This window comes from Cavia porcellus, unplaced genomic scaffold (assembly GCF_034190915.1).
Source record: "Cavia porcellus strain 051 isolate PalLab524CR breed Dunkin Hartley unplaced genomic scaffold, mCavPor4.1 scaffold_22, whole genome shotgun sequence".
Lineage (NCBI taxonomy): Eukaryota > Metazoa > Chordata > Mammalia > Rodentia > Caviidae > Cavia > Cavia porcellus.
In genome coordinates, this window is record NW_026947505.1 from 13,350,226 (window position 1) to 13,372,876 (window position 22,651).

General features: G+C 34.7%; 1 protein-coding gene across 9 annotated transcripts in view; it reads right to left on the reverse strand.

The window, feature by feature from the left end:
- The window catches only part of Eya4 (EYA transcriptional coactivator and phosphatase 4), a 259,542-nt gene that overhangs the window by 44,610 nt on the left and 192,281 nt on the right, over nucleotides 1–22,651 (reverse strand). For 5 of the 9 annotated variants that reach the window (XM_013147997.3, XM_013148003.2, XM_013148004.2 and 2 more), the window contains 6 exons: nucleotides 15,336–15,428; nucleotides 10,901–10,967; nucleotides 9,615–9,757; nucleotides 9,333–9,476; nucleotides 5,413–5,492; nucleotides 1,462–1,627 (listed from right to left, as the gene is read on the reverse strand). In XM_013147997.3, coding sequence (XP_013003451.1) covers nucleotides 1,462–1,627; nucleotides 5,413–5,492; nucleotides 9,333–9,476; nucleotides 9,615–9,757; nucleotides 10,901–10,967; nucleotides 15,336–15,428 — 693 coding nt within the window. The remainder of the gene's footprint in view (nucleotides 1–1,461; nucleotides 1,628–5,412; nucleotides 5,493–9,332; nucleotides 9,477–9,614; nucleotides 9,758–10,900; nucleotides 10,968–15,335; nucleotides 15,429–22,651) is intronic. The other 4 variants (XM_013148005.2, XM_013148002.2, XM_013148006.2 and 1 more) reach the window with 2 other exon arrangements.

A 22,651-nucleotide genomic window follows, 5' to 3' on the forward strand; every position in this document is an offset into this window, starting at 1 on the left:
GAGGACAGAAAAATACACCTAAATATATCTATAGCATTTACAAAATGTTTAATCTCATTTTTCTTACTGATTTTTGATAAAATATTTCTGGGTATAAGTGCTGTATCAGATGTGGATATCGCAATAACATCTCCCAAGATGTGGCCTGTCTTACTATTCTTGCAGCAGTGTCTTCCAAAGAGTTCATTACTCTAGGAAATCTCATTTACTTTTCTCTCCTTTTCTTTTTCTTTTTTTTTTTTTCAGCATTGAATCTAAAAAATCTTTTATCTTGCCCAGACTCATTCAATTTTCTCTACACTTTTCTTATAAAAGTTTTTAAATTTTAGTTTTTATGTATAGGCTTATGATTCATTTTTATTGCTTAGTGTACAAGTTATAAGTTGAGATGCTTTATCCTTTGTGCGTAGATATCCCGTTTCCAGCACCTTTTTTTGAAAAACAAAACACTATTAATTATCCAATTTTCTTGACACTTTGATACAAAAATAATCAGTTTTCTGGAAGATGGCTGCGTCAGTCTCGACTCTCCATTCTGTTAGTCACTCTGTGAATCTGTTTTTTTTTTGTTGTTGTTGTTAATAATGTACATTCTTGACTGCTATACTTCTGTACGTCTTGAATTCTGAATACGTGAATTTTCAAAGCCTTTTTCTCCAAAACTGTTTTTCTATTCTAGTGCCTTTACCTTTCCTTATAATTTTAAAGTCATCTTTACAATTTCTCCCGAAAGTTTGATTTGGATTTTGACTGAGATAAGGATGAATCTCTATTAAACTTGCTTTTAAACACTGCAGTTGTGCTAAATGTGCACAGTAAATACTATCCTAAGAAGAATAATGCAAGTTTCAGATAAGGAAAACTACAGGGAATTTTAAATATTAAGCTCCCTACTACTAGGGATCCTATAAATCTTAGGAATGCAGGAATGCTGACTGACCAGATCTGCTGGAGACGCAGGGATCAAGGAACTACACAGTGTCTCAGGCACACAGAAATATTAATAGTTAGAATCAAAGAACAAAATTTCAAGTTTTACTGTGCTGTTAAATGTCTCAAACAATAAAGAATGGGGCTGACAAAAATTTTATTTACCCATATTCCCTACCTATCTAGTAGTTTGAGATTAACATCTCTTACCGGTCCCACATCTTGCAAAAAGTTTTCATTTAAAAACCAGAAAAGTTGGGGGCTGGGGATTTAGCTCAGCGGTGTAAGCGCCTGCCTTGCAAGCAGGCAGTCGTGAGTTCGATCCCTGGTACCGATAAAAAGGAAAAAGACAAAAAAAAAAAAAAAAAAAAAAAACCAGAAAAGCCTCATTTTATGCAGGGAAGTTAACGCAGGTTAAACAGAAGCACAATTATCTGGAATTCTCAGACATGTTTTTGAAGTGCGCACTTTCACTTAGTGACTCAAAACCACAGAACACTTAGCAGTATTTCAGTGGGCTGGAGATTGTACCTGGCTGGCTCGGCAGCCCGGGGAGAGATTCCTGTAACTGGTAAGTGGAGGCTGATGTGGACGTGCAGTCAGCAGTGTTATTGGATGTCATGTAGGCTCCATACGTTGATGCCGAGTAATACTGTGCATACTGGTTTTGGCCAAAGGCTGTGTAGGATGGATAATCCTGAAACAATAATTGAGATGTGTGTTTGAACAAGAAATTACCCTCCGAGATGCTAAAAACAACCTCCATGAAGGATTAATATCCAGCTCCGTTTGTTTCAGAGTTTACAGCTTTGAGGTGCTCCTAATGAGTGAAGTCTCTTTTGTGAGCTATCTGTATGTACACAAAGTAATTAACTTCCCCGTGCTTTCGCAAACCAGGTCTAGTACTCAGATTTTAAACTGCCTAAAGGGAGCATGCAACTTATCCAAGGATTTAGATTACTGAGATCCATGCAATGCAAGAGGAGGAAAGGAGAGCGAATTGGTTCATTTTTGTGAACTCAATTCTTATCTATCTATCTTATAAGAATCGGCAAGGAGTTAGGCTGTTCCTCTGTTTTTACACATACCTGTGTGCATTTTTGGAAATTTTTGTTCTTGTAGGCTACCCATACTAATCTCATTTTCTTGGCAGGAGGGATAGGGTAAATAAATGCAGATGAGTGGGAGACTTATCCATTCTTTCACAACTATGTGCTATGCAGCCTTGACCTCAAGTCTTCGAGGAAGCATTCAAATATTTAGCTTTCTCCTTTGTTACAGACAAAAATGGAATCACTGAATCAACTCCTCTAACCTGCTTTTCATTAGAAGTTTTTTTAAGAGCCTTAAAATGATAAGAATGATCCCTGAAAATATTTTAAACACTGAGATGATAAGCAAGGATTCGTTATGATAAATGGTGTTTAAGATATCTGCCATGTTTTGGCCCAAAATGTTATTAGTGATGACATAGCTTTAGTCAGGATTATGATCCCCTGCTGTGACAGATCTGAGGGGACAAAGATCTTTGCTCGATATCATTTTGAAAATGGAAATTCTGTGGATATGTAAGTATGCATGTTATCAGAAAGGATTCAGTAATACGGCATACAGCAAAAAGCCTATTAGTCTGCTAATTTAAAGATTTAAAGCTCCCTGCCACTACCTGTGAGCCAAGGGGACAATCTCGTCAATATTTGAGCGGGTTCTAGCACACATATTTTTTCAGCGTCAACAGTGACAGCCCACATTTAGTGCTGACTTTGGGTCAAAAGACATTGTTCTAAGAGCTCAAATAAACTTGCTTATTTCATCTTCGTGACCTTGTCTGTGGGATTATTATCATGCCCATTTCACACTGAAAAAGACTGAGGCTTGGAATGATTAAATGATTTGCATCTGGTCACACAGCTAGTGATTTCTGGAGCTGGAACTGCAACCTGGCGTCCCCTGTAGCATCTGTGCTGCCGCTCTGGGCTAGCCTGCCAATGCCCTCAGAGGGAAAGGGAACTGCAGCCTGGAAAGGCCCCCTGGCTACTGCTGGGGAACAGGAAATCTTTCCTTACTTAACCCCATCTCCAAGGTCTCCCTTTCTCTTCATTTCCACTCTCGTCATCCCTGCTAAGCTACTGCCTTCACTTCCTGTTGCAGGCAACACAGTTTGAAATTCATCTCCTTGTTGCCATTCGCTTTTCCCAAAGATACTGAAACCAGAATAATCTTTTCAAAATGTCAGTCTTTTGATGCTATTCTCCTCCTCCAAGCCTTTCAAGAGCTTCCTACTGGATATGGAACAGTGTCCAAAGCCTTCCTGTAAGCCATGGGTCCTCACCAAGCAGGCCCTGGTCGGTACCTCTCTGACTGTGTCTCCCACGCCCTCCTCCCTCTGCTGACTGAACCCCAGCTTTCCTCCACTGCAGTTACACCCCTGGGGAACTCGCTGCTCCCCTGCCTGAAAACTCTTGCTCTCATTCTTTACCTAACTCTGAAAAGTCTTGGCTTAAATATCATTCCCACAAAGAAGGCTTCTGCAGAACCTCCCCTGCTCAGAATTAGAGATCTACTAATATCTTGTTCTCCTCCTTCACTTACATTCATTGTGTGTCAGCTTCCCTTTGGAGAATGCAAGTTCCACGAGACTGACATGACACCCCGTTCCCCAGGTGTAGACCTAAGATGTCACACTATTGAGGATTTGTTAGAAAGGGGAACTGGCACTCAGACCACCACCCAAAGTGAAAACTGAATCTTATACCAGACCCACTCAATTTAAATCTTCACATAGAACTGCATCACATCTACGATTCCGGTTTTGTAAATATGCTTTCTTGCACTTATGAATCTTTCTTTGATGTTCTCAAATAGAATAGAGTAGTGTTTCCCCACACTACCTTCTGCCTAGTGTGTGGTCCTATTACGACGGTCAGTATGTCCTACTCTCTTACTTTAGGAAGGCTGCCTTTTGAGAAAGCAGGAGCCAAAGACTGTTTCTGAATCTGCAATGTCTAGTTCACAAATGTAATGTTCAACATGTTTAATAAATATATGCTATATTAATAGATGAGTGAAATTATACTATCAGTCTGTTTTTAAATTCTACCTTTTAAAAATAAAATATATATGGTGTTTCTGATGTTTAGTGATTATGAACATTTTTTCCTAATGTCAAGTTTCAGTTTAATTTTATCAGAATATTTTAATTCTATCCTATTTTAACAATCAAAATTTCCTCTAGGCCTTGGATGATGCTAATAAAACCATAAAAAGCAAAATTAAATTATAGGACATGCAAGCACTTGTATAAAAACATTTTAAAATATCTAAAAGCACAGAGATAGCATTAAAGTAATAGTAAAGCGAAATAAATCAAACTCACAAGCTTAAATACTCTCTTATATGAGAAATCCCCAAAGTATAAGATCAAAATAAAAGATAATAGCAAGAAACAGGGAGATGGGGGAAGGGAACGGAGAGATGGAGGGGGAGAGGAAGAGGGAATCGAAAGAGTACGAGAAAAGAAAGTGCGTTGTGTGTTGTGATGAAAGCAATTTTTTGTAGTGCAAGTATGTACAAATAAAAATTAAAATAAATAAAACTTAAACATTAAAAAATACTGCTTGTCTAGTATCAACTACCCTTCAATCTCAACTCTGCTGAACATGGCTGAAAATCAGGAAATGAAGAAAGGCTCTGAGATGTCAACATAACTCACAAATTTATCTCTGTCAGGTGCCTCATTCAGGGACATTTACTCTTGATCAACACATACTACTAATAGGCTGGATTTACTTATTTTTAGTTTAGCAGGTTAGATTTAAAAACTCATGGAAACAGTAATAAATATAAATATGGAGAGGAACAAGAGCTACTAAATGCAGGCTCAGTGGGTAAAGCAAAAAACACAGCTATCAGAAAAGAGAAACCAAACAGTTAATCAGAGAAATCATTGAACTAAAAAATAAAATAATGGAAGTAAAACTTTCAATTTTAAAAAAAACTAATAATAGAAAGCCAACAGTAGTTTTGGTAATCAATGATATCTTTTTGAAATGAAAATGTCTTGTAGTCTATAATAAAATCCTATTATTGGTTAATATTTAGTCTACTAATTAATATTCATGGTAACTATTTTATCAGTAGTAAGAAAACTTCATTTAAGATAGTTTTAAAGTAACAGTAAAGTATTTAATGTATTTTATAATTACATGGCACATGATTTAAATGATTGCAAATTAAATGGTTAATAGACAAATTTTAAGAAAGTAAAGAAACTGAAATAAGAATAAAGAAAATGAAAAGAGAATAACATGCATTCCAAAAATTCTCAATAGGTAATTTTGGACTATCTCTAAGATGCTAATTTAACTTTAAATAAGGAAACATAATTTTCGGAAAAGGTACACTTTCCAAAGAACACATATGATACTATTCAAAAATCTGCAATCAATATAAAAAAAGCATAAATACAAAAAGCTACTATACCTGTTGTGAACCACTGAAATTTGTTGAATTCGAAACTGAGTTATTCGCATAAATAGTAGACGATGGTGCAAAACTAGAACCTGGAGGCAAAGAACAAACTTCATTTTATTTTATTAGATATTTTTACAAATTGCATTTTAGAAGGCTTCATAAAACTCAACAGGAGAAAGGATGGAGTCCTGTCACTTGCAACAGCATGGACAGAACCGGAGTGAAGTAAGTCAGGCCCACAAAGGAAAGAACCACGTGACCTCACTCATTCGAAGAATCTATTTTTTTCTTATCGTACATAATTTTATTTTTTAAAATTTTTTAAAATTTTATTTTAAAGAGAGTAAAATTAAACATAACAAAATGAAACAAAGCAGACCAGAAGGAATCAATGTAACAGACACAGATCTTAAAACAAGATAAGAGGAGATCTTCACTGTCTATCATATTGTCTCTTGTTTTCTTCCAAATAGTTGTCCATATTTTCACATACAGTGAATTCATACAAAACAAAATAGTATAAAACTGATCAGAACAGAATAATAAAGGTATTTTAGGTCTTTAAGACCAGACGATAGTGAAGTCAAGAGTGGTTGTCATAACGTCTCTCATTCTCTTCAAAATAACGGTCTATACCTTCACGTATGTTGAAATTAAACAATACAAAACAGACTAAAATACTCTGAACAAAGAATAATAGTATTGCTGTATTTCACAACATGATGCCACGCAATCAGTGCTAGGTACCATAGTGTCTCTTTCTTCAAAGTAGTTGTTCATTTCATCATGCATTGTATAATTAACTCTCACAAACTGTTTAGGAGAAGTTCTATGCACGTGTGAGTCTCTACATGTATAACTATCCTTTCTGAATTAGAGGGAAAAATAAAACAAAACAAAACACATTTCTAGAAAAACACGAAACAAAAAAGACAAATAAATAACAATAGCAAAGAGCCCAGAACACTGACAACATAGGCCTTCAAAACAAGGTGGTTGGAGCATAACTGGGGTTGTTATTTTACATAATGATCTTCAAGAGTTCCTCAGATCACTGTATACTAACATGCAGAATTATTCCAATCCTATGAATGTTAACTGTTTTGTTCCAAGAACTTATAGAATTTGTAACACAATCATCTTAGCTATCCTAAGTGTGTTTATATAATTTTAGATATTTTCTTTTCCCTTCCTTTTTCTTTTTCCTCATTTTCCCTGAAGAATCTTAAAAGAAAAAAAAAAAATGATGGCTTACAAGATTACAGGAGAAGGGTGAGGGACATAGCTCAGTGGCACAGCACCTGTCTGGCAAGCACAAGGCTCTGGGTTCGATTTGCAATACACCACCACCACCACCACCAAAGGAAGAAAGAACAGTGGTTATCACAGGCTGAGCGGGGAAGAGAAGGACAGGAAAAGGTGGGTCAACAGGCACCAGTTACAGAGAGGAGAAAGTAGTCCTGGTGTGGTAGTCCACAGGACGGTGACCATAAATAATGAGGTATTCTATATTTTTTAAAAAGCTCAAAGGATTTTGAGTGTCTTTATCACACATGGTAAATATTTGAAGACTTGGATAGGGATGATAAAAAGTACAGAGAACAGTTAAACTAAAAATTGCAGTAAAGAACATATTGCCATGAATTACTCTTAAAATACTCGTAACTCTCATCCTATTGTTTTTGACAATGTGTCTTCTACTGTAGTAAGTTTAAAAAACGAAGCATTCACTGACTATATGTTTGGATCACCCTTCGTTCAACATTACACAGTGTATACCTCTATCAAAATATCTCAGGATACCCTATAAACTGGTAAATTATGTATAAATTAGAAAATAAATAAAATTTTCATACAACCCAAACCATCCCCCCCCAAATAAAACAAACTTTGCATAATTCAGTGAGGAAACTATATTTGGAAGCCAGTAAATTTAAAGTAAAGAGACTTATAAATTAAGTGTTAATGGCTCTGGCTCTTGCTGTGATGGCTGGTGAAGCCTTTCCTGGTGCAAGTGCCAGGCTACACAGGAGCAAACAGGGTCAGTCTTCCCCAGGACTGGAGCTAACAGCCAAGAGTGGAGGTCTAGAAGTACGGGGAACTCAAAAAATAAAATACAGCACCGGCTGAGACTCTTTCAGAAAACAACTAGAACTTTCAACTCATACCCACTGAATTTGCATATGAAAACAAACAGAATTAAACATTTGGATGGAGTCACTAGGAAATAAACACATAGATCCCACTTAGAACTGTCAGGAAGCTGGCAGCTTCCTACTCTCATTCTTTTATGTTCTTTCCTTAGAACAAGAGATGTGAGCTCAGGTCAGAACTGAGGAAGAATTGTTTACACCAATCTAAGAGTTGAGGGTCCTGAAAAACTACAAGGTCCTAAATTAATTTGATCATTTTTCAAAACTAGGAAAAATAAGTGAAGACAGATTATTGTTATAATTTTTTTCCTCTTAAATATGTCCTTATGGGTAGTATTTTTTCAGGAGTACAATGAAACACTAGGAAGCCACTAATTATCTGTTTTATCAAGATGTTCTGATTACCGATATAATATGCCATCAATGTGGTCCACTTGGCCTTGGATAGACAACAAGATAATGCTTGGGGACAAATGAAAATGTCTTCATGCTCACTGTCATACTGCTAATTGTGGTTACACCAAGTGTGATCAAATAGTACAGGTATGTACAAGTTTAAAAAATGCATTATTGTAGACGATATATTGCTTTTAACCCTCCTTAAAATACTCCCCGCTTGAATACATTTATTCCATCACTCTTGTCACCTTCTGAAGGAGTTCTGAAGTCCTCTTTCATGAATATTTTTAGTTGCTTTGTGTGGCTGCCTTGATGTACTGAATCAGTTCAAACTATTCACCTCTTTGGTCATTTTGACTTTGGAGAAGAGCTCGAAGTCACGCAGTGACTTCACAGTGATAAGGACATACACACTGTCATGTTTTCATGGGCCTACCCTTTGGCACCTGGCAGCAGCATTCACTGTGTACTTTTTTAATCACAGCTCGTAAGGACATTTGCCTAATGGTATGCAGGGAAGCATATTTCTACTAGGTAAAAAGAACCATAAATATCATCTTGTCTAATTTTAGTCAAGTGACTAAGATGTAAATAGAGTTAGTTCAAATAAATTAATACAGCCCCAGATATATAATGGAACAATTTAGACAAAAGAACAAATAAAACCAGTTTTTAAAAATTTTTTTAACTGTTATTGAAATTTTTCTGCTATTACATAAAGCTGAAACACATTTTTTTTCTTTTTTGGTATCAGAGATTGAACTCACGACCTCACTCTTACCAGGCAGTGCTTATGCCACTGAACTAAATCCCTGGCCCAGGAGTCAAAAGTGAGAAAAAGTTTTCAAATGATTGTATATGGAGGACAGTGGATGAGATGTGGATAAAATGTGGCAAAACATATACATAATTCTACTGAGAAATACTGTATCAAATAGGGAATTAATCAGTGATAATTAAAAGAAAAGTACTACCTTCTAAATACAATAGCAATACATTACAATCAAAATAGCATTACATTTTTATGGAATATTGAAAAGAAAATATTGGTTTCATTCAGAATCTTTTAAATTACTCCAGCAGACATCAAACCTATGAATGATAGACCTAGTGACTGGCCTGAAGATGACTTCGCTTGGACTTGGTTCCTGCTGATATTATGCAGCTTATTACATGTTCACATTTTGTGTGAGTGATGGTTCTTGATGTATATTCAACTATTTGCATGCTTCTAGCTAGTTGTTGCTCTTTTGTTATGGCTGTAAGGAGTGGTAAAATTTAAGCGTCTTTGTGACTGGCTATTTTTTAGTCTGCAGCCACCGAGTCCTATTCAAAGAACTTATTCCAACGTAACAGTTTTCACGTGTGGCCACTTACCTGGCATTTGGTAGGAGTAAGGCGTCTGGCCTGGCTGTGGGGTAGAAAACCCTGGGCTGTAACTGAGGCAGCCACTCTGCAGTGGTGACTGAGTTTGGGAAAGGCCACCCTCTGTCTTGATGGCTGGCAACATCACACCCAGATCTGTTTTGGAAATGCATGTGCAAACCACTTAATTAGTAAGATGATCTCCCACTGAGCACTAACTTACATGAGAATATAAAGCTACCAGTGAGCAGGTTTACCTGCTTCTAACCAAAGAACAAGACAGAGATCAAATACCGTAAGTGGGCAGGCTGTAGGGCTGTCCTGTCTGTGAGTAGGCTGTGTACACCGCTGGCTGCTGCATTCCCGAATACTGAGACTGGCCTGCATAGGCAGACATTGTTTGAGCTGCTGGTGTAGAAAGAATGTGTGGATAGGGCCTAAATATCAGAAAAATAGCATTACTGTGGCAACAAAGACTGCACATTAATTCAGACAGCTTAGATTCAGTGAAACCCTATAATATCCAGGAAATAATCTTCCTCTTTATCCACAACAAAGTTTAACAATATAAGAAAGAGTTTAAACATCAGGAGCCCCGGCTCTGCTACAAACTACTCTGGGTAAATAATGTAAACTCCCTAAGACAATAGCTCGTATTTAAAATGAGAAAATTGGCTTCGATGTTATATGTAAAGTCACTAAAGTTCGGGTCTATAATTCTTGTTTGCATCTAAAGCAACAGTACAATTAATATCTAGGTGAGCAAAACTGAGACATGACAGTCTATCACGGTTAATAGACTTGGAGGCATATTTATAGTCATCATGAGTGGCCAGTGATAGACAGTGATCACCAAAGTCTATCAGAAAGGGCTTCCAAGAATTCACTATCAAAAACTAAAAATCTTATAAAAATAATACAGAAGAAGGTTTTTCTGAGAATAAATGGAAACTATATCCTGCCATGTTTTGTATAATGTCCCTAAGGGACTTCCACTCCCCAGTCTATTCCTAGGGGCATCTCTGTGTTGCAGAAAATCACATAATACTGCAATGTGTATGTGTCAGGAATCTAAATCTTGGTCGATTTAGCTGATCCCAAACAAATTCAGATACATAGCCAATATAGTTCAATTTGAAATATCTAACATTGTTCTCAATACATTGAGTACATTAGTCACAAAGATAATACAGCATATTTTTCACAAGTGTTTTTATTCTAATTTGGAATCCAATAAAAATATTTCAACAATGGAAAGAATTACAAAGTATTGAATTGGGTAAAGTATGATCTCTTGATATTTTCTTTAAACTGGTATTTTTGAATTTTCATTAACAATGTTGTATTTACTTTCCTCAAAGTATTCTGACTATTCAGAATAAAAGAAATATCCAGAAGAAGTCAAGTCTCTATTTTTATTTTGTACAAACATTTATGACAATGTTTAATTTATCCACCTATACATTGAACTAATATGCATTTATATACATAAATGGTTTCCAACTTAAAGGTGTGAATAAAGGTTAATAACCGTAACTCTAGCAATTTTTCTAACAAGATTGAATCTATTGACCACTTACTTGGAAGGATACAGCTGTGGGGAATACTGATGCGCTGATCGGGGGCTGTAGCCACTACTTGTTATTACTGTAAGACACAAAAACCAGTGCACAAAAAGTTGTTTCATAAACACATTTCACTAGAGTATATGCAACCAATTGAAAGGAAATGCCACACTAAATACATGTTTCTAAAAATTTATTCATTTTTTAAAACTGGTAAATCAATTCATTTTCTAAAACTCATATTCTAAAAACAAATAGCTTTTTAAAAACTTCATCCAAGTTTAACTGCTTCCAGATTTGTTCTAAGATCATGAAATTAATATTTCTTTTACAAATCATTCTATCATTCTTTCATTTTCTCAAATCACCAGCAGCTCTTATGTGTTGATATGCTATGAATAAATATCCTTGATCATAGAGTAATTCAACTTTTGTGGTATAAAAGTAAATTTTTAAATTAAAAAATTTTAGATTAGGTCCAGTGTAGTGGCAATATATTGCATCCATATTTATTCTAATTAAAACAAACTTTAAAAAATTGATGTCCTAACCTTCATTTCCTAACATTAAACATGTTATTATTCTCTATTTTCATTTTATCAATCAGATTTGGTAAAAAATGCAGTCTATAGTATCTTAGTACAGTAATAATTGTCCAATACTTACAAAGCACGAATGATGTTGTAATACTTTATTTTAACCTTAATAACAAAAAATTTGGTAACAAGTATATTTACAAATATATTTTGAGCTATCAGATAATACTTTTATGCAAAGAACTTAAAAGTCAAAGCCATACCGTATTAACATTTCTTCCAAATATGCACCCCATACTGGAATATATCCAAAAGTTGGGAAGTTTCTTTCACTTAACCATCTGCCTTGACTAAGACAGATGAAATATATGGACTCTAGCGTGTTGAGTCAGTCTGCTCAGAGCCAATCCATACTGGGCAAGCACACAGAGTGTCTTTATTAGGCCATCTGCTGTTCATTCACTTTTCAAAAAGATTAAAGTAGTACACAATGCAGTGCTGGAATTAGTTTAGTCTAATCAATCATAGTTAAACTTCAAAGCACTATGCCCTTCCTAAGTTGTTCATAATAATTCTAGAGCTAAACTTTTAGAATTGTAAAAGTGACAAATAGGTTTAGGTTGCTAACTATTTTTTGAAATACGATATATTCTATATCCAAATACTGTTAAGTATCCTTGTGATCTACTGCATCATAAACATACAGAATCTAATATGTTTAAAATGCTATTTTGCCTTTTAGAGAGTCTATGAAAAGCATATTTCAGTTTTCACAGCAATAGAGCAGTAATCACATTTTCCTGAAATTCTCAAGTCAGTTTTGAAAATCATCAAATATGACCAAAAGTGCTACATTCTAAATAGCTTCAGGAACCAAAATTTAAGTAATTTTTCTATATAAAGTTGAAAACAAATTGACCAATAAGCCATTAATTTTCTATTTAGTTTCCTACAAACCTGAAAGAATATTGAAACTTTCAAATCAGATTAATGGGAACAAACTGTACTATACCCCATGAACATTAAATGTATATTTTACAATAGTAGTGTTATTCTACAGGAAATACAGTCTAGTCCATTAATTCACAACAATAAGTATTTTGTTTAGTATATATATGGTCAAATGAGGCTTAATTCCTGATTGATTTATATTTTTTTTGAAAGGAACTTCACTTTGTATACTAAACACTTGGGCTATACATACTAGTTGTTTTTTCTCAAGATTAAAAAATACAAGGCTTTTCCAAAAAGACACTGAACAAAAAGAAACATTTGCTCTAGCAGATTTTATTAAATAAAACAGAAAGCAAGATCTCATATTTCAGAAAAAAATGCCATATACATGTACACAGTGCTGAATGTGTAGGAAGTTTTTTCTTTCTAATGAATAATCCTAGACATCACTACAATTTCAGGCTAATGTCTATTTGTTCATTTTAAAAATAAAAGATAAAAACTTTGTCTCAGAAAACTGTCGTATGAGAAAAATGGGAGTCTGTGCTTCTTCACTAAAATTTTATTCTAATGCATATATGTTCAGATAACTGAAAACAAGAAAAAATGGATTAGAAGTGAATTGTGATTATGCTGAGCAGAATAAAGACTTCATTCCTACAAAGGCAAATTAATCTCCAGAAAGATGTGTGAGCTATCAGATACAAATGTGAAAGATCTTTGTCATATTCCCCACTACCACTTAATTAATTATAGAAAGACATTACCCAAACCACTCAACTCATTAACCTCTATGATTTCTGGGAGGATTGGGGGAAGGAGGCAGCAGTGATAATCTTAAAACTATTCTCAAAAGTAACTTTAAAAATTAAATACCTACGATCAGTTTCCCAGAGGACGCTGTTAAGCAATTTAAAATTTTTGTTCATATTATGTCATTACCACCATACTTTAGATGGTGATTCTCAATAGGAGAGGAAGTGGGGAAATTCTGTTTGCCAGAAGACATTTAAAATGTCTGGTGACATTTCAAAATGTCACAAATAGAGGTCTAAGGGCATCTGAGGAAGAGGCAGGGATGCTGTTGAACATCTTGCAATGCAGATTGCAAGAATATAGCTCCCTTCCAATAATGACTTAGTCCAAAAACTTAACAATGTGGCTGTCAAGAATCTAGGCCCTAAATCATTTCTGTGGAGCACAACCTTCCATGACACAGGATATGGGCTCTAAGTAGGGTGTCCAGTATGGTAGCCATTAACTATGGACAGCAAATAAACACTTGAAGTGTGGCTAGTCTGATCACAAACAAAATGCTTTTTTTTTATCATACATTAATTAATTTAAATCTGCTAGCCACATATGGCATGTGGCTACTTTATTGGACTAACATGGCCTAGAAATTTCTAAGAAGAAAATCGGGAAAATGTCTACAAAGATCCTATGAGTGGATTTCAAATATGATAATTGTTTTCACCTTTTTATTTTTCTGTTTTTTTGTATTTTGCCATGAAGTATAAGAGAAAGAACCTAGGACTGATTATCCAACATGGTTCCAGTTCTGTTGCTGACCAGCTGACCAGCTGTGAGGCTTTGATTGTGGGGCCCTGACCATACGGGACTTTTCTGTATTACCTGGGTATTCTTGTCTGTAAAAATGGATCAGAGAGCTCTGAAATTCTTTCTGAAACTAACATTATAGTTTTTTAATTCAACTTTTAAAAGGCCCGTATACATTTGACATATGACAGTAATTACTTCACCATTCTATTCTTTTTCATAAGATCTCATTCATACAGTTACTCTACAGAAAACTTGCAAGAGTTATCACACGTGAGCAATACAGAATAACAAGTGAGCTGGTATTCATGTATCTGCCAGGAGGCACATGATCTGCTAAGAAGGATATGGGTTGGCTAATCTGAGTATTATATGAGGTTTATGAACTATTACTTATTTCTGTTTGGAGTACTAACATTTATGTGAATATGTAACAACTACTTCTAACTGCACACAGTAAAAGTGGATCATCTCTATCCATAAATATAAAGGAAACATGACACTAATTTCCAAGGCACATTTCAACTTTTTTTTTTACATAAATCATAACCACCTAAAATCCTTGCCCATGAGAACAGGGACAAATTATAAAGTATATTAAAGCCAAATAAAAGAATCATTTAATTGCCATAAATACATTTCTAGGTGTAATGGTTTAATGTTCACCTTTCTGATAATACACGTTCTTTCTCACGTTAAAAAAATCCTCTCACAGGATAAGAAGCCAAACAAAATACCTGTAGCTTAACAAAACATCTTTAAGCCAACTTAATCCATGTTCTTTGTACCCAGCCTGGAGTTACCACTATTTATATTTAAAGAGGATTGACGCTTGAAGACACACTATTGTTTTTTCTGAAGCGCAGGCTGCTCTCAGAAGCTGGGTTCTAATGCAACCAGCATGTGTTCCCCAGAAGCCCATTAACCTTTAATACTCATCATTCAGCTGCTTACACAGGAGGAGTCTTTAAACCCAAAGAGGAAACAAGGTTATTTAGAAATGGATAGTTTTACATCTAGAATGATGGACAGAAGGTGATTTTTAATGTCATTGAAGCAGGCAGGTTGAAGGAGTGAAGTTGGCTATTCTGACCTAATTATTAAATTAACTAAACACTGTACAAAGTAATGAGGAAGGAAGCCAGCTCTGCCTATCTCGAGTGACAAAAGCCATGGGATTGTTTCGCCATCAGCTAAAAACTAGCTCACACCATTCCCAACGTGATTCCTAAAAAGTACATAATTTTAAAACAACTTGGTCTCTGAAAGAAGTGAAGTTATTTGGGATCTTACAAAGGCGAGAGTCCTAACAGCTTCCACGTTTATACTGCTATTCACAAGGCGCAAGATGAGTGCGTACCCAAAAGTCTACAAAATGACACATGAGCTAAAGGTTTTACCTGACCCAGTAAAAGTGTCAAGCGCTCCATCTCCAGTCGTGGTTGTGGTTTCACTGCTGTTCAAAGGCTCTGTTTTGACTGCAAGAAGAGACACTATGTAGAAGAATAAGTACACGTGAGTTTTACTTCTAAATTTATATCAAAGACCCTGACTGTTCTACTAGTGATTTTGTTGGCTTACAGGGCATGCAAGAGAAAACTTGAGAAGCTAGGAGGAAAGATTTGTTAATTTAGCTTGTAAACGGGCATGCATTTATAAAGGATTTATTCTAAAATTCTCAGGCTAGGCTACTTCTCTGAGTTTGGCTTTTAATGGCTGTCAACTCTAAGAAGTGAAACAGCAGGACTCTATCTGTATTTAAACTCAGGTCGGCACGCTCTGATACAGTAAGCACACAGAAAAGAGGAATCAGCACATTTAATCCAAATCATAACAAGATTTACTAGCTTACATTTCGTTTTCCAGGAAGATACTTGTAAAAGATGATTGCATTAGAGCACATGGAGGAATATGCAAATCAGAAACCATGAACCTACTCATACGATGGAGGAAAGATAAGTACTCAATACATTTTCTGCTATTAAAAAGGACTAAGGAGCCTTAAAGCACTGGACTTTTATTTTTAGTGGTGTAATAATTTTTTATGTGTAATCCAGAGAAACACAGAATAAGAGCTAATCTCTATAGCAGCAAGTACATCTTCTGAAAAAATTTGTAATGTGTTATTTCTGCTTCCACATGGTGTATTTTGGCAAAACCTTCCCTTGGCAGTGAAATAACCTGGCATACATTAGTGCCATTGGATGCAGAGTGGGCTTGGTGATAAAGCCTCTCTCATTTGTTCACACCATATTTTCCCTTTGTTGGCAAAACTCTACTTCATGTATTATAGCACTGAGGGAATAAAATAATTTATTTTCTACTCAACACCTCTTGTGTTTGCTAGTTATAAATCGGAGAGTGCAGTTAAATAACTTAGAAGCAAGCAGTAGACTATAAAAAAGAGAGCTGAAGACTAGCCAACTATGAATGAATCTGCTAAAATAAAAAAGAACAGCAGGATCATGCAGCACCCACCAACCAATCAAGCCAGCAGTGTTACTTGGTTAGAGAAGTACTAACTGGTGATTATACTCCTTTCACAAGAATGAGTGAACCAGACCCTCAGTGAGCTCTGGGTTAATTTAGCATCTATGATTTAATAATAAAATGATCTGCTGCAAGATTCAGAGGTGAACAGTAAAGGCTGGAAAGCAGAAGTAAGATGCTACATTATTTATATTAGCAAAAGATAAATTTAAGGTTGACCTATCTTGTAATACTAACAATATTAAGAAATGAATCTAACATTTTGTGTCATGAAAAAGAATGAATTGGTGGCTACTAGTTTCCAGTGGTAATGTGCATGATTGCTCGCATTATAGGTTAATCAATGCTTATATATCACTAGAAAATTATTTAGAGCTCACTATGTGCTAGACCATGTACGTTGAGTTAATCCTCTAAACAACTCTGGTGGGCACAAATCATTATTTTGTACAGAAGGAAATTGGTTTGGGAAGGCTGAGGAGTCTGTGTAAGTTCTACTGCAGAAAACTGTAGAGTCAAGATCCGAAGTCAGATCTCTAATTTGTGATCTTTCCTCTATAACAGGCTGTCTTCAGACATGAAAATGGCTTATGCTCCTGCCAATGGCTCTTCCCAGAGGCTCTGATAATGAAGATTATCTTTCCCATAAAACCACTGGGGTTGCTTTATTAAAAATGGAAACTATAAGATACTAGAATAGAATACTAAAGAATATGTTCTATTTTTTCCTCTTGAAATAGTTTATAACACAAAGAAGTGGCAGCAAATTTAAAAGTAGATTAAAAACAGATCTAGGATAAGGTCTCAAAGACATTCCTGGCTCTCTTCTCATGCTTTATAGATATTAATTCAGTCACTCAGTCAGCAGACAACATTATTGTCTTCATTTTTCAGCACAGAAAACTAAAGTGCAGAAAGGATAGATAACTTTCCCAATTATTTAACTTTTCATGATAATTTTGAACACCTTCCTAGTTATAGTTTTCTGAATTTTGTAGTGAATTTACCACAGGTGTACTGGAATGCTACTGATTTGTGTGTGTTCATTTTGTATCCTGCCATATGGCTGAATTTGGTTAATTCTAGGTGGAATAATTTTGTGTCTTCTGCATAGGGGATTATGTCATTTACAAATAATGGTAATTTGCCTCCTTTTCTTGTACCTCTCCCTCTCTTTTGCCTGATTGCTCTGGCTAATGTTTTGTATTCTATTTTAAACAGAAGTGTTGAGAACAAAATGTTAAGTGAAATAAATCAGATAAATGAGATTAAACAATGATAGTTTTTCTCACATGAAAAAGGAAACTAAATGAAATAATAAAAAAAAACAGGGAGACGGACATTTTCCAAGGGAAGGAGACCAAAAAAGGACATCAAAAAAAGAATGAAGATGTGTTGTGTAGATTCACCAACTCCTTATGATGAATGCAATCACTGTGTATTGCAGACATGTACTAATGAAAATAAAAATTAAAAATAACCTGGACATATTCATACTTCTGGAAAGAGCTAGGATTTGAAGCCAGGTGGTACATTTGCAGAATCCAGTCTTTTGGCTGTACTTCCATTAGGTAGCACCAAATAACAAAGGATTCCTCTCACCTGTATAAGGAAATCCCAGAGAATGATCTAGATGTGTGCAAAGGCTACTCTCTATGATGTAGTTCTGATATTTATGACAAAACACACAGTCCAAAGTCCTCAGCAAGATGAAGACAAGAGTCAGTTTCTTTAAATTCCAACTGTGGCTAAATTCCTATTCAAACACAGCTGGATCTATAAATGATACTTGTAAAATAGATTTGTTATGCTACTATACATAGCAGATTTCACTCTTGAATTGGGGTGAGCATAGAAAGTGAGCTGAGTCTGACAAAACAGTTCTACAGGTCAGACATAAGATATTCGTGTTGCTCCTTTGAATTTCAACTTTGAGACCTGATTTAAAAATCTTAGTACTGGTTTTGATTACAATCTGTTCAATTTGAGAGTTTCAAGTGATTAAAAGAGGAGTGAGAGAGTTTTTGATCTTACATGCCATACTGGTGACATCTTTCATTACAAATTAATGGTCTGTATATAGTCAAAGAAAAAACTCAGTCATTTTATTGAGAAAAGAAATCTCTAGAAGATATGTGACAAGATGCACAGCTGTTAATACACACTAATGTACTGAAATGCATACGTTTTACAGCAACCAATAACTGATGGTAACATTTGGAAGAAAATAATGAACATCAGTGTGTTATTATTTGTTCTATGCTGGTAAGGGCAGAACAAAAAAACATGGGGAAATAACTCAATTATATTATCACAGTCAGTAAATGTTCCATTAAGAGAGCATAACCAGCATCTCTTGAGCTCCAAAGTTGCAAAGCTATTTTAGTTTTATTTTTTAAGGAAAAGTAATATTAGATAATAATACATAAATTATCTGGGTGTGATGCCACATGCATATGAACCTAGGCTCTGAGAAGCTGAGGTAAGAGGATAACAATTTGAGCCCAGCTTGGGTAACTTATTCGGGATCCTGTCTAGAAATAAAAAACAAACAAACAAACAAAAATCTGGGATGTAGCTCAGTACAATTTCCAGTATCAGAAAAAGAAATTAAAACTTTGTTTAAATGTTAGGAAACCCAGAATGAAATCAATAGTCTTTATTTTATTAGCTATTAAGAATAGATTAGAATTAAGAAATAGAAAATAATAAAAAAATTCTTAATTAGAATTAAGAATAGATTAGAACAAAGAAATGTAATCTTGATATTAATAAAACAAGTTGCCATTATGACATGTACCTGTATCATAATTACAGATAAAGCTGTAAGGTGGAAGTAATTTTCACTGAAGTTCCAAATATGTTTGAAGCATATTTATTTTCTTGTCTATTATTTTGTTTTCATGATTTAAGATACTATTAACTCTCCTAACAGCAGAACAGTTTTTATTAAATATATGCAAGGATGATGTGCATTAATAAGACAAATTTGCCCTTTACTTTTCTAAAACTCTCCGTTCAATGTATATACATTGAAATGTGTAATCATGTTTTTAATCTGTATCTTGATTTTCTTAATTTGACATGAATTTTAGACAGTTTTTTTCTTTCTAACTTATTTACAGGACAGTATCTAAAATCACACCATACCAAAAAATAGAAGCCAAAACCTTGCATTGGAGAAAAGCATTATATTTTTCAAGAAAATTTCAATTCATGTATCAAAAGTTGTTATTTCAAAACAACAATCATAGTTGGAAAGTTTCGAGGCTTTGTTCTTGAAAACTTGAAATACATACTTGAAATAAATGAGAATATTTGTTTCTCTAAAAGTGAAATAAAATAATTTTACATCACATGTATGGAACTGTTATGTTGAACAATATGTGCATATTTAATAGTTCTTTTGACAAATTTTCTACTTACAGCATGGGTGCTTTCCATAGAGACAAGTAATATAGATATAGACATATATGCATATATACTACAGATATACACGATATATGCACATATACATTTGGCAAAACTTTGTGTTTTTTAGCTTTAAAAATAATTTGCATCAATAGACTAAATCCAAATCAGCTGTGATAATTTTCAGGTGTTGATTATGTCTACAGGATCACCTTTGTCCCTCTATTCCTTTTTTTTTTTTTTTTTGCAGAATCAGTATTGAACTCACAACCTTGTGCTTGCCAGGCAGGCACTTATGCCACTGAGTTAAATTCCCAGCCCTGTCCCCCTATCCCTATACATCTATTTTCCAAACAAATTTTATCTTTTCTTTATATTACCTTTAGAACTTTTGAAAGAATTCCATTTTATTATCATTAACTCAAAGTTCAAATTCATTTCTTGCAATATCAAGCTGAATCCTTGAATGGTGACCCTGGTAATTTACATTTTGTATTTCAGAAATCTGTGCTTACATTGGTGTGCATTTAAAAAAATATGAATAGATACATTGATATTAGCTTCTATAAACAATTGCAGGAAAATCTAGATCAAAAATCTTCCAACTTATAACATTGCAGAGAATTCTTAAGCATTACTCACTAGATTTAATAATCAGCATAGTTTTTTATTCATTTGTCTGAAAAACTTCGAACGACTTAATGTCTTTCATTTCTAACTAACCATAAAGAATTTAATTTTATGAAATAACTTGACTAAATAAATTATAATTTTCAGTCTGAATAAATCTAAAAGAGTAGAGTCACAGTAGTAGGTTGTCCTACTGCACAAATAACATTCACAAATAGATTTATTACACCTGAGTTAATCACCCATGTGTTAAAATTCTGTAAGATTCTTTTATAGATTGAACCCAAGTTTAAGAAACTCAACACAGCTGGTCACAATGGCTGATTTTCAGTTCCCTGAAATCTCTTCTTCAAAGCCTCCTCTCACTCTCTATGCAGAATCAAATACTGTCTCCCTCTGCCATGTATCTGCCTGCAATACTTCACGGAACTCAGTATTTTCACCTGTTTCCCTCTGTTGGACTTTCCGTTTCTGGATAGCCCGTGGCCTGTTCTTTAGATTACTCTTTTCCCACTTTCTAGCACAGAGTCTGACATATCCTAGGAGCACAACACATTTTAGTAAGTGAGAAAGTGAAGATTCGCTCCTTCAGAAACTGTCATAAGCATGCCCAATAGACCTGGACATTTCTTATACGAAGTATAGTTATTGGGATGCTAGACACATTTACCAAATTAGAATCTAGAATTACCCTTATCTGGTAGAAGATTTTCTGTAAGTGGCACGCATTTTTATTTGTATAACATGTTTCATGTACATGCATGTAAATCCCTATCAGGGGTTGAGGTAAATCTGACCCATGGCCTGTTTTTATATGATTCATAAGCTAAGGATATTTTTTTCTTTATAAATTACTGAAAATATCAAAAGAAGAATGATATTTTGTAATGTGACGATTTCACAAAGTTAAAATTCCATCGCAGAAAACTCAAATTCATTTGCGTACAACTGGGCTTACTTGTTGAAGTGCCGCTCGCGGCTGTTTTTGGGTTTCAATTGCAGACTGAATGGTTAAAAGACAGTTCACAGAAGCTGACAAAACCTGATGACTGATTTGTTTGATAAGGTATGATTGCACTTATTCTACCTTTCATGTTTCACATTTTAATAAATTCGCAAATAATAAAAATTTGAAAGAAAATATCGATTCCAGTATATCTCTCCAAAAATAATTGGATAGTTAGGATTAAGGTGACCCAATTCTAACAACAAAACCCAGAACTGAAAATAAAATAGTTCACTCTCAAAAGGAGAGATTATACAACAAATGTTGAGTTTGTGTTATAACACTTGCCGTAAGTCATTAAAATTTCTTAAAGCTTGAATGTCACTATGCCACTAGGACTGTATCACTAATAATCAAAGTATGGCTAACATTTTGCTACTAAGAGTTTGGCTTTGGTCCAGGATACACATATCTAAATGCAAAGGGATTTGTCACTTTGCCAAATATTAGTCTCTTAACACAGTACATGTTTTTATTTTCCTTAAAAATTGTTGCTAAATTCTTATGGAAATATTTAATATCAGGAAGAAAACTATGATGGTATCTATTGCTAAAAAATAACAGTCTTGCAGCAATTATGATCTATATTTTATATAAAGAAAGGAACCGAAACCCAGAAAGGTTAAGGAACACATTCAGGGTGACACAGCGAGTGAGTGCACTGCAAAGACCCAGATCCACAGCGCCCCTGACACACAAGTCTTTGTCCTTCCACGTGGCCAGATGAAGCATGACATAATGTTGAAAACCAGGAAAATGTAACACTTCACATTTCAGATGAGATGTAATTACTAAATAGTACTTGTTTATATTCACTATTGTATACCGTTGCCTAGATTACAGTAATACCGCTTTCGAAGAGCCAGCTCTTGCAGTATTAATGCTTTTTAACGTTTTAACTGAAAAATGAACGAACTTTGAATACTTTGTAACATAGAGAAATTACGTGAAATTTTAATCTCAAGGTCCATAGTAAAGTTTTATTGGGAAACAGCCACGCTCCTTCACGCAGCCACAACGCATGGCCGCTTTTGCACAGCAGGGTCACAGCTAAGCATGTGAAAGGGACCCATGGCCGACACAGCCAAGCATATTTACTACCTGGCTCTTTATCCAAAACACATCCCCACATTCGGCTTAACTGAATTCTGACATGTTTTCAAGTTTGAAAATTACATT